The sequence below is a fragment of the Moschus berezovskii genome, chromosome 19 (assembly GCF_049115385.1).
Source record: "Moschus berezovskii isolate FMDL1 chromosome 19, NW_MosBer_1.0, whole genome shotgun sequence".
Lineage (NCBI taxonomy): Eukaryota > Metazoa > Chordata > Mammalia > Artiodactyla > Moschidae > Moschus > Moschus berezovskii.
This window is the reverse complement of record NC_142478.1, coordinates 65735471-65749080: the sequence shown is the minus strand read 5'-3', so window position 1 is coordinate 65749080 and position 13610 is coordinate 65735471. Positions and strand designations below refer to the sequence as shown.

At 48.1% G+C, this 13610-nt stretch overlaps 1 protein-coding gene across 2 annotated transcripts in view; it reads right to left on the bottom strand.

Moving 5' to 3' along the window:
• Positions 1-13610, bottom strand: part of BICDL1 (BICD family like cargo adaptor 1) — an 86175-nt gene that overhangs the window by 5972 nt on the left and 66593 nt on the right. The window contains exons 5-8 of one of the 2 annotated variants that reach the window (XM_055405594.2): positions 11970-12149; positions 11120-11338; positions 10018-10161; positions 4718-4848 (exon numbers count right to left, since the gene is read on the bottom strand). In XM_055405594.2, the coding sequence (XP_055261569.2) occupies positions 4718-4848; positions 10018-10161; positions 11120-11338; positions 11970-12149 (674 nt within the window). The remainder of the gene's footprint in view (positions 1-4717; positions 4849-10017; positions 10162-11119; positions 11339-11969; positions 12150-13610) is intronic. The other variant, XM_055405595.2, reaches the window with a different exon arrangement.

Here is a 13610-nt window from a genome sequence, read left to right as displayed (position 1 = left end):
AGAATCATGGGGTGGGAGCTGCCCCAAACCCAGAGGTTCAGACTGAAGAATTGTTCTGGAGAGGGCTGGGGTTTGGGGCGGGGAAGATTCTACAATGCAGCCAAGATCAGAGATGATGTATATAAAACTCTTACAGCCCTACACAAATGTATGGTTGCCCCACACTTCAATGATTCCTTAGGTCTCGTCTGAATTCTGTATACCCAGAATTTCATTTGCAAGGGACAGGAAAAGAACCCTCCTGGAGTGATCTAACAGGAAGGACAGGGCCTCACTCCAAAACCCTTCCGACTCAGGAGGGAAAACTCACAAATCTGTTCAGTCAGGCCCCAGGAGGTTGACTCGGCCTCCGTGGGCAGCAGGCGAGGGCATGCATTTCAAGGTTTCATGGAGACTTGGTAATTTCCTGTCACCCAGGTGTTGGAGCTAGATGCACTCATTTGAATGGAGGGGACTGGACAGCTTGTTTCTTCTGCTCTCCTACACCCTGGCACTTTCTCTGGCTGCATCCCCCACTTCCTGTGCAGATGATAAAGGGTGGTCAGAGCCTGATGGCAAACTCTCTTCTGTTTCTCTAGCTGAGAGAAGCTGACAAACCAGACTCTACTTCTAACTTACTGGGCTTCCACAATTAGCACCCTAATTTTACCATTTTATTCCCTAATTGTCTGACACAGTTTCACCCTTTGTTATTCATAATAGTATGGTCTCACTCCAAAATACCACACTGCTATTCAACAACACAAGAGACGACTCTACACATGGATATCACCAGATGGTTAATACCAAAATCAGACTGATTACATTCTTTGCAGTCAAAGATGGAGAAACTATACAGTCAGCAAAAATAAGACTAGGAGCTGACTGTGGCTCAGATCATGAACTCCTTATTGCAAAATTCAGACTTAAATTGAAAAAAATAGGGAAAACCCCTGGGCCATTAAGGTACGACCTAAATCAAGTGCCTTACAGTGGAAGTGACAAACAGGTTCAAGGGATTAGATCTGATAAGACACAGAGCCTGAAGAACTATGGATAGAGGTTCATAACACTGTATAGGAGGCGGTGATGAAAACCATCCCCAAGAGGAAATGCAAAAAGGCAAATGGGCTGTCTGAGGAGGCCTTGCAAATAGCTGAGAAAAGAGAAGCGAAAGGCAATGGAGAAAAGGAAAGATACACCCATCCAAAGGCAAACTTGCAAAGAATAGCAAGGCGAGACAAAGAAAGCCTTCCTAAGTGAATGATACAAAGAAATGGAGGAAAATAATAGAGTGGGAAAGACTAGAGATCTCTTCAAGAAAATTAGAGACACCAAGGGAACATTTTATGCAAAGACGGGCACAATGGACAGAAATGGTATGGACCTAACAGAAGCAGAAGATATTAAGAAGAGGTGGGAAGAGTACAAAGAAGAACTACACAAAAAAGATCTTAATGACCCAGTTAATCACAATAGTGTGATCACTCACCTAGAGTCAGACAGACATCCTGGAATGTGAAGTCAAGTGGGCCTTAGGAAGCATCACTACGAACAAAGCTAATGGAGGTGATGGAATTCCAGTTGAGCTATTTCAAATCCTAAATGATGATGCTGTGAAAGTGTTGCACTCAATATGCCAGCAAATTTGGAAAACGCAGCAGTGGTCACAGGACTGGAAAAGGTCAGTTTTCATTTCAATCCCCCAAAAACGCAATGCCAAAGAATGTTCAAACTACCATACAATTGCGCTCATCTCACACACTAGCAAAATAATGCTCAAAATTCTCCAAAGCAGGCTTCAACAGTACATGAACTGAGAACTTCCAGATGTTGAAGCTGGATTTGCCAAAGGCAGAGGAACCAGAGATCAAATTGCCAACATCCGTTGGATCACAGAGAAAGCAAGAGAGTTCCAGAAAAACATCTACTTCTGCTTCACTGACTACACTAAAGCCTTTGACTGTATGGATAGCAGCAACCTGTGGAAAATTCTGAGAGATGGGAATACCAGACCACCTGACCTGCCTCCTGTGAAACCTGTATGCAGGTCAAGAAGCAACAGTTAGAACCGGACATGGAACAATGGACTGGTTCCAAATTAGGAAAGGAGTACATCAAGTCTGTATATTGTCACCCTGCTTATTTAACTTATATGCAGAGTACATCATGAGAAATGTCAGGCTGGATGAAGCTCAAGTTGGAATCAAGACTGCTGGGAGAAATACCAATAAACTCAGATGCAGATGACACCATCCTTATGGCAGAAAGTGAAGAGGAACTAAAGAGCCTCTTGATGAAGGTGAAAGAGGAGAGTGAAAAAGCTGGCTTAAAACTCAACATTCAAAAACCAAAGATTATGGCAGCCAGTCCCATCATTTCATGGCAAATAGTTGGGGAAACAATGGAAACAGTGATAGACTTAATTTTCTAGGGCTCCAAAATCACTGCAGATGGTGACTGAAGTCATGAAATTAAAAGACCCTTGCTCCTTGGAAGAAAAGCTATGACTAACCTAGACAGAGTATTAAAAAGCAGAGACATTCCTTTGCTGACAAAGGTCTATATAGTCAAAGCTATGGTTTTTCCAGTAGTCATGTATGGTTGTGAGAGTTGGACCATAAAGAAAGCTGAGTGCTGAAAGATCGATACTTTTGAACTGTGGTGTTGAAGAATCTTGAGAGTCCCTTGGACTGCAAGGAGATCAAACCAGTCCATCCTAAAGGAAATCAATCCTGAATATTCATTGGAAGGACTGATGCTGAAGTTCCAATACTCTGGAACTGATGCAAAGAGCCACCTCATTGGAAAAGACCCTGATGCTGGGGAAAGACTGAGGGCAGGAGAAGGGGACGACAGAGAATGAGATGGTTGGATGGCATCACATGACTTGATGGACAGGAGTTTGAGCAAACTCTGGGAGATGGTGATGGACAGGGAAGCCTGGCATGCTGCAGTCCATGGGTTGCAAAGAGTCAGACACGACTGAGCAACTGAACAACAATTCAAGTATTCAGTAATTACATCCATTGGAGAAAAGATTGTGGGGAGAAGGGGACAGCAGAGGATGAGATGGTTATATGGCATCACTGACTTAATGGACATGAATCTGAGTAAACTTGGGGAGTTGGTGATGGACAGGGAGGCCTGGTGTGCTGCAGTTCATGGGGCTGCAAAGAGTCGGACACGACTGAGTGACTGAACTGAACTACAATCATCAGGAATGGCAAAGATAGTGTAGGTTTGTGATTCTCACTGAGGGTAATTCCAAAATGAACTGGAAATTGAAAGACAACTTGACAGGGGATTCTGATCAGACAGAAAAGGGGACCCAAACGTAAAACCAAAATGGAAATGATGGAAATGACTGAAGAGAACAGAAGGGAGGGACAATAATATGAAAATGAAAAGGGGAAGATGTGGGAAATTTTAAAGTCAGAAATTAAAATGTCATATTACTTCTTTAAAAAGTCAAATAGTATCTGTTTACAAATTCTTTTAAATAAGCTCCTTTTAGCTTTCTGCCAAGTGGCCCTGAGGTAAAGGGAAAGGAGCCTGAGACTGAGGTGAAGGCCTGTGATCAGCACTGGCTGTGATCCTGGGGAAATGCCCTCATCTGTAAAATTGGGATTAAAAAGCTCTACTTCTTGCTGTGGCGAGGAGGATTACAGGATCCTTTGTAAGCAGTAAAGTGATGCACAAATGTTGTTATTACTGTGTTATAAAGCCTGCAAAGCAGACATAATTTTAGAACACTTTATCTCCTTAGACTCAATAAACAGGACAGATTGAATGTGTGACAAAGATAATTTTCAGGAGGATGGGAAATAAATATGGTCTTTGCCTTTGTACTGCCACATATTTTGAATGCACAAGAACGCATTTATACATTTCTTCTCTGCCAGAGAAAGCCCAAAACATGGACTTTGGTATCTGATTCTTATCAAGTATAAAAAGACATTTATGGGACAACTGGGGAAATTTGAACACTGGATACTAGATGATATTAAGAAATTGAAGTTTTTTCACATGTGATATTTCTGGCGTGTGTTTTACAATAGTCTTTCTCTGGTAGAGATTTCTGTGAAAATGTTTATGGACGAGATGATATGTCTCGTGATCCACCTTAACATGGTCCAGAAGGGAAGGGGGAAGAAATGGATGGCTACAGATGAAACCACGTAGGTCGGAATTCGTCTTATGTTTTCTACTTTCGTGTAGGCTTGAAAGTGTCTATGATGAATAGTAAAACAAAAACAACAACAAAAATTATGTGTGTGTGTATATATAAAATGAGATTGGCCCACTCCAGTATTCTTGCCTGGAGCATTCCATGGACAAAAGAGCCTGGTGGGCTACAGTCCATGGGGTTGAAAAGAGTCCAACACGACTGAAGCAACTGAGCACGCATCATGAAACTGGAATGCTAAGATATAAGTGAAAACAAAAACCAAAAAAACCCACGTAGAGAGCATCATCTCACTGATTTTTTTAAAAAGTCCTCAAAAACTGTATTGCATATACACCTGCATACACATATGTAAAAAATCTGCAGAAAATGCATACCCGACTTAACAGTAGTGTCTGTCCGGGAAGAAGAATGGGATGGGGAGTGAGAAATTCCCGAGTAGCAAGGAACTTTGAGTTTCATATTCTTCTGGATTTACCACCTAAGACTGAACACATTCTCGTGTTATTAACACCCGCAGTTAAAGTTAAACAAGTTGTGCCCACTCACTTTGCAATGGCCTCATCCCGGTCCCTGATGGCCTTCTGAAGCTGCTCCTTTGGTTCCTTGTCCTCAGATGTCACTCTGAGTCGGTCTCTCTCCTCCTTCAGGGCAGTCATCTCCACACTCAGAAGTGTCACCTAATGGGAGACGAAGGGGATGAACACAGCGCACCACTGCTGCCGGCCTGGGGTGTCTCCCCCACTGAGGGAGACGACCCAGGCGGGCTCAGGGCCTGTGTGCAGGGCAGGCTGGTGACTTCCTGCTGCCCCCTGCTCCAGAAGGGAGGGGACCACACCTGAAGCTGGAGCTTGGTGGACGGGGGTGCTCAGTCCTGAGCTGCAGCCGGGGGCCTGGTCCCCTTGTGCATACCACGGCGTCTCCTTCACCTGCAGGCACTCTGGGAGCTGCTGAGTGAAGGCCACGTGTGCGCCAGGGCCGCGGAACACATTTAGGGGGATAGGGACTTGAGTTTTGTTTCCAGTCATCTTCCACTCGACATGGAACACTGCCCTGTGCCCCACACGGGCCCTGGCTGACCCCAGAGCCTGGGACCTGTTCCCATTTCTGTGATAGCACTGGACACAGACTGGCTTTCCCATCTTCTTCCTTCAGCTCCCCAGGTCAAAGCCACAGGGAATTTAGGCAGAAAAACAACATCGTCACATTTCACTTCAAGCCTCTCACCTTCCCTGTGGTCCAGGCCTCTGTAAATGGCATCAGAGTCCACTCATAGGGAGTCAGCCTTCGGTGAGGCGCTCCTCCCAGTGGCTCCCTCGGCGACCAGTTTACCCCACCCTCTGCACACAGCGACCTCTCGCACACCTTGTGCTCTGCCGTGGCAAGAAGCATGTCCTATCCATCTGTGTGTCTCAGAGCCTGACCAGAAACAATGCTTAATCCCCAAGTGCCTGTGCAGTGGACAGTTGTCATTTTGGCCAAGCGCCCAGAATTCCTTCCCATCTGGGGCATTCCTAGTTGCATAAGCCTCAGCAGGAGACAGAGCATGCCCACCCACTAAGGAAGCCAAAGGAAGAGACTTCCTTTCCAAGGTTCCTGGGCCCCTACCTGGGGCTAGTTCTTGGGGGTACAGCAAAGCCACTGGCCAGAGGGAGATTACTGCATGGACAGCAAATGGTTTTGTCACCCCACTTCCCATGGCTCCTTCTTGTTTGGGAACTCAGTTCTCCAGCCTGCCTATTGATTCTGTGACGTTTCAGATTTAATTCCAGTATATTATTTTTCTGCTCAAGTTAAGCAGAGTGAGTTTCAGTTGTCTGCAACCAGAAACCCTGCCTGGTAGAGCTTTCAATAAATATTTGTTGAATGAATGGAAGGCAGGGACCCTCCTTCTCACAGTCGATAGGATCAGACTGGAGTCAGGATGCCTGACTGCCCTCTTATTAACTATTACTCATGCCTTTGACATTTTTCCAAGGAAGGATCCATCCATCCGTGTCTGTCCCTCCCACAAGGGGAAAGACATCACCCTTCTGCTCTTCGAGGCCCAGATCTGATCACCTTGACAGTGAAGCTGAGCAAAGGCCCCAGGACTGAGGCTGATGGTCAAGCTTCTCTTGAGATACCTTGGGCTCTATAAGCTGAGACAACAGAGTTGCCAGCTCGTGGGGCAGCAGCCACTCAGAAGCAAATCAGAGGACACACACCAGTGAAGAGGGATATGGGACAACCTGCCACTACATGCAGTGGACTCTGCACTCTCAGCTGCACGGGAGTGAACGTCAGGGCCTGGCGCTCTGTGCGTCCATGATGGGGACAGCTCCGGTGATGAGCCTCAGGGTGCTGCGCACCCGCAGAGGCCAGGGCATACAGGTGCAATGAGCTCTGAGGCAGACAAGACATCAGGTGAGAAACCCAGCCTCACCTTATTCTTAGCAGGTTCTGCAGTCTGGTAGGCCAGAACCCAAGACTCAGAAAACACCTGGCAGAGACAGCCAGCCTTCCTCAGACCAAATGAGCCCTGACATGGCCTCGAGCCAGCCAGGTGTTCTGCCAGCTGAGTCAGCAACAGATAAAACTACACGCTAGGCAGGAAATGTCAACATGTCATAGTTTCCAGATAAAACTCCACAAGAACTTTTTGCTGTGGCCTGGAAAACCTGACCAAGGTAAAGACTGCCAGCTTAGGAGTGACAAAGGATTTACCCTCTCTGAGCTGCAAGTGAATTTGATAAAAAGCAGGAATAAAAGGAACTATTCCCCGCCATCAAGTTGTTGTGAGGATCAAATGAAATAACATCAAGGGCCCAGCTCAGAGCGTAAGCGCCACCCCTTCTCTCCCCGCCACCGAGGACCTTCCAGCTAACAGCTGGTTTATCCGCTGACTTCGGTTACAGCCACCCCTAAATCCACTCTTCCCCTTGGGTGTCCTTGAAATTGAGCAGTGTCAAAAGAACATCCTGAGGTCATACATCCAGGGCTGACAATCATCTGAGTGCCTGCTCTAGGAAAGGCACTGCACACACTGGACGCTTCAAGAGAAGACAGAGGGGTGTCCGACCTGGAGCCAATCCGTGCAGATGGCCCACTAAGGCTGGACTGGGAAGGCGAGAAGGGAGTGAGGTAACCATGACAAAGGAGGCAAGGGAGGCAGAAGTGAAACCTGATCAGGAACTTGAAGGATGAGGAGGGCTGTATGTGCAGGGGAGAGTCTTCTAGGGAGAGAGAAAGACTGGGAGAAAAGACCCAGCTGTGGGATCGCAAGGGCAGCCCGTGCCACGCCCATCTGGAACCCACGTTCAAATCTGCTAAAGCAGAGGCGGTGAGAGGGAAACAATAGGAGCAGAGGCTGGACGGTGGGACGCAGCTAGACCGTGGGGCCATGAGGGTTTGAGAATATTGCAAGGGGTGTCCCACCTTAAAGTTGTGCTTCCAAAGATCACTCCAGACCATGTGAAGGGTGAGTGGCTGGGGAAGTGATGACCAAAGGTAAGGTGTAAAAGAATGAAGTTCTGAGGAGGACAGTGGCTGAGAGGATGGAGGAGACAACGTGCTGAGATTTCAGAGGAGGCGGCACCCACACCTCATCAGTGAGAGCCTCAACTGCTCCTGGCTCATGCTCCCTGAGTGTTCACATCCCTGGAGTAACTGGCATGTACTTCAGTCAAGCATAAAGGAGCCAAATGATGGGGTGCGGCTGCTTCTCTTACTGTGCCTCCCAGGACCTGGTGTACTGGCCTGGGAGAACTACTTGTCATGTTGCCCGGCAGGTCCTCCTGCCTCCGGGCAGCAGCTCCAGACCCCACGGCCAGCTTTCCTGGGGAGCTGCAGGGATGGGGCAGAGGGGGCCAGGCACAGCCAGCACGAGGGCAGGAGCAAGTCTGCAGGTCTGGCTATGGGGCTTTGCCTCAAACAGGTGATGATCAATTAAACCTGGGCTCTCTTATTTTAGAATTTGGGTAGGCTTCTGAGTGGTGGGGAACTGTGGGCACTTCACCGTCAAGGTCCCACACACCTTTTACCTCTGGCCTCGTTTCCAGGAGAGAAGAGAACACTCAGGCAGGAAAACAGCGGGAGTGGAGGTGGGACTGTCCGCTGGTGAGGCCAGATCTCAGTCCCACGCCACCTGTCTGAGCCGGGCTCAGGGTCTCAGGGCACAGGCACGTGCTGAGCCAACTGCAGGAGGCGCCCCCGCCTGCCCTGATGGCTGCCACTCTCACGGCCCCGGCAACTCCCCCTGCGCCACCCGCTGCTCTGGGAGTCAGCGTTCCTCCCAAGGGACGCTCCTGGAGGGCGCAACCTGGCTGAGAGGTCTGCGGCTCTGACCAAGCCTGTGGGGAGTGAGGAGCCCTGGCAGAGGCCCAGCTCTGTATCTTAAGTGGGAGTGAACGTAACCATCTGCTTGATGGGTTTTTTTTTTTGAAAGAGAATCCATAGAAATTGACCTAAAGCAGTTATCAGTTGAACTTTTAAGGAAAATTCTCTGGTAGAGATGGCTTCCTAAGTATTAATTGTTCCATAGTAGACTCTCAGCAACCTCTATCTTATGTTTCTGGGTCAAATAATGCCCTCTTGGGCTTCTAGAAGCAACAAAGCGGCTTTTATTAATCCAAATAACTTTAAGGCCCACTTTCTTTTGCATTTTATTCTTCCCGTTTGGAAGGTATGATCCTTCCTGCTGCCAACCCCTCTGGCCAAATGACCACCAGAGGGTCTTAGGTTTTAGGCACAAGAGTGTTGCTGGCTGCCCAAACCTCCTCCCCAGGGCTCGGTCAGGAACAAGATACAGCTTTCAGTAGCATCCTTCTGCCCTTCTTAGCTGGTCACTCACAAAAAGAAGAGAGCATGATGACTTGTCTCCCAGTATCTTCCAAGAGAATAATACCAGGAAGTCTAATGGCTACAACCCAAAGGCAGAAGTTTATTTCTATAAATTCCTTTACATTTAAGAAATACTGAATGAAATGAAAGCCCAGCTTAAATTCCATCTTTCAGCAACCTCTTCCTGTAGCAGGAAGGGAGGACTACCTTTGAACAAGGAAAGAAGGGGGCGGGGTTTAAAGGGGTACCTGTCTGGTGTCCCCCGCAAATGGGACAGAACCTCCATACAGGACTCTAGTCAAAAGGAAGAGCTTTTATTTATCTCCTAGGTAGATTTTAGAAGCTCCTTTTTGGGTGGGGCCGCTCCTAAGCCCCTTAAAACTTTTCAGATGAGAATACAGATGTCCTTCTCCAGTGTTCTCAGAGATGAGGTCACAATCAAACAGGAAGGGAACAGCGAGAGCAGCAGTAAGTGCCTCGAAAGCTGAAAAACAGGCTGGCAGAGGTGACAGCACTCACAAAGAGAGCTCAGGCCCTCAAGGATCAACTGTCCCCTGGTTTGCAAACTTCCTGCTCAGAAGCTGCTGGACACACATCTAAATATGTCTTAGGAGCTGTGGCACTCTAACTATCGGAGTCCACCCAGTTATTCAGGCTCTGTAGAGGGCCGGGAGTCCTGGAGGAAATGGAGGGCCAGCTATTCTCAGTTGTGGCGGGATCTTTTCAGTTGTGGCATAAGGGATCTAGTTCCCTGACCAGGGAGCAAACCCAGACCCCTTGCATTGGAGCAGAGTCTTAGCAACTGGACCACCAGGGAAGTCCCTCGGCTATTCTCATTCCTAATGATTTCACTGTGGTCTAAACCTGAGGACTGACTTCTCTTGAAGACACCCAGCTCATCTCAGCTTCAGGTCCGACCATCAGAGGAGAGCCCTTCTCAGAGAGACATGGAGAGGGGGACTCACGGGGGTCCCAGGGAGCAGGAGCCCCTTTACATCCTGCACTGGGCTGAGGACGGGGGTGCTCACCTGACTGTGCAGCCGCTGCAGCTCTTCCAGGCTTTGCCTCAGTTTACCCCTCTCTCCCTCCATGAGTTCCCTCAGGGCTCTCGAATCCTCACTGGTCTGCCTTATCTGTTCTTCTAAGGAGTCATCGTCAATTCTCCGGGTGCTCTGACAGCAGAAGAGTCAGCCGGCCAAGTAGAGAGGCGGTGAGAGTGGAGAGGAGAGGGGAGACGGTTAGTGGGAGAGATGAAGATGGGAGGGGAGCAGGGAGATGGTTAGTTTGGGGACGAGCAAGGTAGGGGGATGGGAGAAAAAAAGAGAAGCAGAAGAAGGAAGAAACAGAGGTTAGAGAAGAGAGGCTGTCTTGCTCAATTTCAACATGCAGACAATAACTAGAAGTTTATTTTGTTTCAGACTTTGGAGAAGGGAAACTGGCGCCAAGAGCACACCTCCCTCTGCCAGCTCGTTTTCCCATGCTGACCCGGCCTCCCCACTACAGTGTGTCCCACAAACCACCTGGGCAGGACAGCCACTCTTTCACCTAACTTCACCTAATACGGGGAGAGAGACGCAACCATCCTGCAGAAGGAACCTGAAGAGAAACAATAGCCCGCGAGTCTGGCAACAATCTGATACAAAGCTGGAAGAAAGGCCTGTCTGCCCATGGGAACGTTCCTCTCCTGCACCAGAGGAGCCACGTCTGGAATTCTACAAGGCCCAGCTGTTGATCATCTCAACTTTCTGTGCTCACATCTAGCCTTTGAGCAGAAGCTTCAGATCTTTTAAGTTTGCCTGTTCACCGTTACCTCCACCACCAGGACCAGTGGGCAACAAAAGAACAACTTGCAGTTTTTACCAGGATCCAAATTTCTACATTCATAGCCTCCCAGGAAAGCGCACACACTCAAGGCCCCAAGGCCTCATCCACAGCCTGAGCCTGCAGGGACTCTGGGGGCTGATCAGACCCTGTGCCTGCTCCCCTGTGGCAAGTGCACTCTGACAAGGGCTCAGAGGGCATTCTTGCAGACTTTATTAGGTTCCGGGTTCCAGGGCTAACCTCACCCTCTGGACTTGGTTTCAGCCTCCAGGCCCTGTGGAGCCCAGAGCGCTCAGTGCGGCCTCTTACCGTGGGCTCCATGCCGTCCACAATGCTCTGGATCAGTCTCTTGAGCTCATTCAAGGCAGTGCGCAAGCTGCCGGCTGGCACGTCCTTGGCCGACGACGTCTCTGAAGACTCGTCCATCGAGGAATCCGTGGAGACGGCCGAGTCAGCGCTGTCGTTTCCCCGCAGGTGGGAGCAGAGATAGCGGACCTGGCAGTAGGCTTCCCAGAGCTGCAGTCTCAGCTGTCCCACAAAGAATTATTCCTGGTTAGGGACTCTAGAGAAGATGGCCAGCAGCCGTCTTTTTCTAGTATACGAATCCAAGAATCTAGTTCTAGGAAAAGTTTTTTTTTTTTAATTACTTGTCCCAAGAAACATATACTTATCCTGGGCCCCGTACAATAGCATGTGCTTAGTTGCTCAGTCGTGTCCGACTCTTTGCGACCTTATGGACTGTAGCCTGCCAGACTCCTCGGTCCATGGGATTAATTCTCCAGGCAAGAACAGTGGAGTGGGTAGCCATTTCCTTCTCCCGCACAACTGCACAGACTCCCAGTTCTTATATCCCCTGTCCTCAGGTCCCTCCCAGTTGCACATAAAGTACTTCGTGATATGGTCAGTTACTTTTGGAGGAAGTCCCCGTATAATTAGGGGAATGAATGGTTATGGGTAATATGATAAGAAGCTAATTAGGTGGATCACGAATGCTCCAGAATCCTGTCAATATCAGAGTTCTGAGACTGATTAGTCAACAAGCATTCCCTAAGAGGCCACCTCAGGACATCTCTAGCCAGCAGGCCGAGGGGCTCGCACATGTGCAGACCATGGCACCCCAGGCATGGGGTGAGCGGGAGGGCCGGGGGCACGCCAGCACCTGCTCTCTCTCCTGCTCCAGCTCCTCAGCCTCCATGCTTTGCTCTATCTCGGACAGGAGGGACGTGCTGGTGGCGGCGGAGCTCTGCAGGCTCCTCTCCTCGGTCAGCTCCTCCACCTTCACCTGCAGCTGCCGGTAGCAGAGCCGCACCTCCTGCAGCTCTAGCTGGCTCTGGTGCAGCTTTCGGGGAGACAGCAAAGGGGGGTGAGGGGGCTGAGTCCAGCAGACAAACCCACCCCGAACCTGACCATGCTTCCGGAACCCACCACCAATTTACAGGAAAATACAGAGCGGGGAGTAACAAGCTAGATGGCATTCAGGGTATGCGGTCGGTAAAATCCAGATTTGGGAAACTACAGGACAAACAGTCCAGCTTCTTCAACAGATAAATTTCAAAAAGAAAAAGATAAAAGGGGAACCTACAGATTAAAAGAGACTTAAGAAACATATGACCCAACTGCCACATGCAGGCATATTTTAATTTGTATCTTGCCTCAAAATAAAAATGTGAAAAACAATTAGAATATTATTAAGATAACTGAAAACTTGAATGCTGACTAGATATCTGATGATATTAAAGAAATATGGCTAAATTTTCTAGGTGTACTAATCCTGTATTTGTTTTTTAAAGTTCTTATCTGTATTCTTTACTTACAGATGAAATTACAAAAATTCTGGGATTTATTTACTTCAAAATCATATGAGATGGGAGCAAGTGGATGTCATGAAGATAGGGTGGGGCTGGCCAGGGATGGATGGTGTGTAGATCTGGACAGTGGGGTACATGAGATGTCATTGTACTAGTCTGAGTTTGTCTGAAATTCTCCAGAATAAAAAGTTAGACACACAAACCTACAGGTATACAAAATAAGGCACCATTAGACTCTCACCAGAATGGCCAAGATAAATAACAGTAACAGAATAATAATATCAGGTTTTGATGACGATGTAAAATAACTAGGATTCTCACTGCTGGTGGGAGTGAAAGATGAAGTGCACCTCTGGAAAACTGTGCGGCAAGTTTCTAGTGAGTGAAATACACATGTATCCTTTGATGCAGGTGTTCCACTCTTAGGTGCAGACCCAGTAATAAATGACTGAAAATGTACATGAAAGACAAACAGGGTGTTCACAGCAGCATTATTCATCAAAGCCACACACAGGAACAACCTGAACACCAACAGAAACAGGATGGATATGTTCACACCCTGCAATACTGCGCAGCACGCCAGAGAACACAGAAGAGCGCACCGCTTCTCTCTGCCACAACGTGGATGGACTTTTTAGACACTGATGTTCAGCAAAAGCCAGACACAATGCAATTTATGATGTAACATTCTCTTTATAAAAGGTTCTAAAACTTGAGATAAAAGAGAGAAAAGTTACAAGAGAGGTTTGCTTTTGAGGAAGAAGCAGTGCGTTGACTGGGAGGGTGCAGGAGGAAGACTTGTGGGTGCTGACAATGGGTTGTCTTGACCTGGATGGTGGTTACACAGGTACCGATAAAAGCTTCAGTGGGCTATACACCTAAGGTCTGTATGCTTTACTATATGCACATTGTACTTTACTGAAAACGTGAAGGGGAAAAGGGTCGTTTGGAAAGAAGCTAGAGGTGGAATCTGAAGTCACATCTGGGCAGTA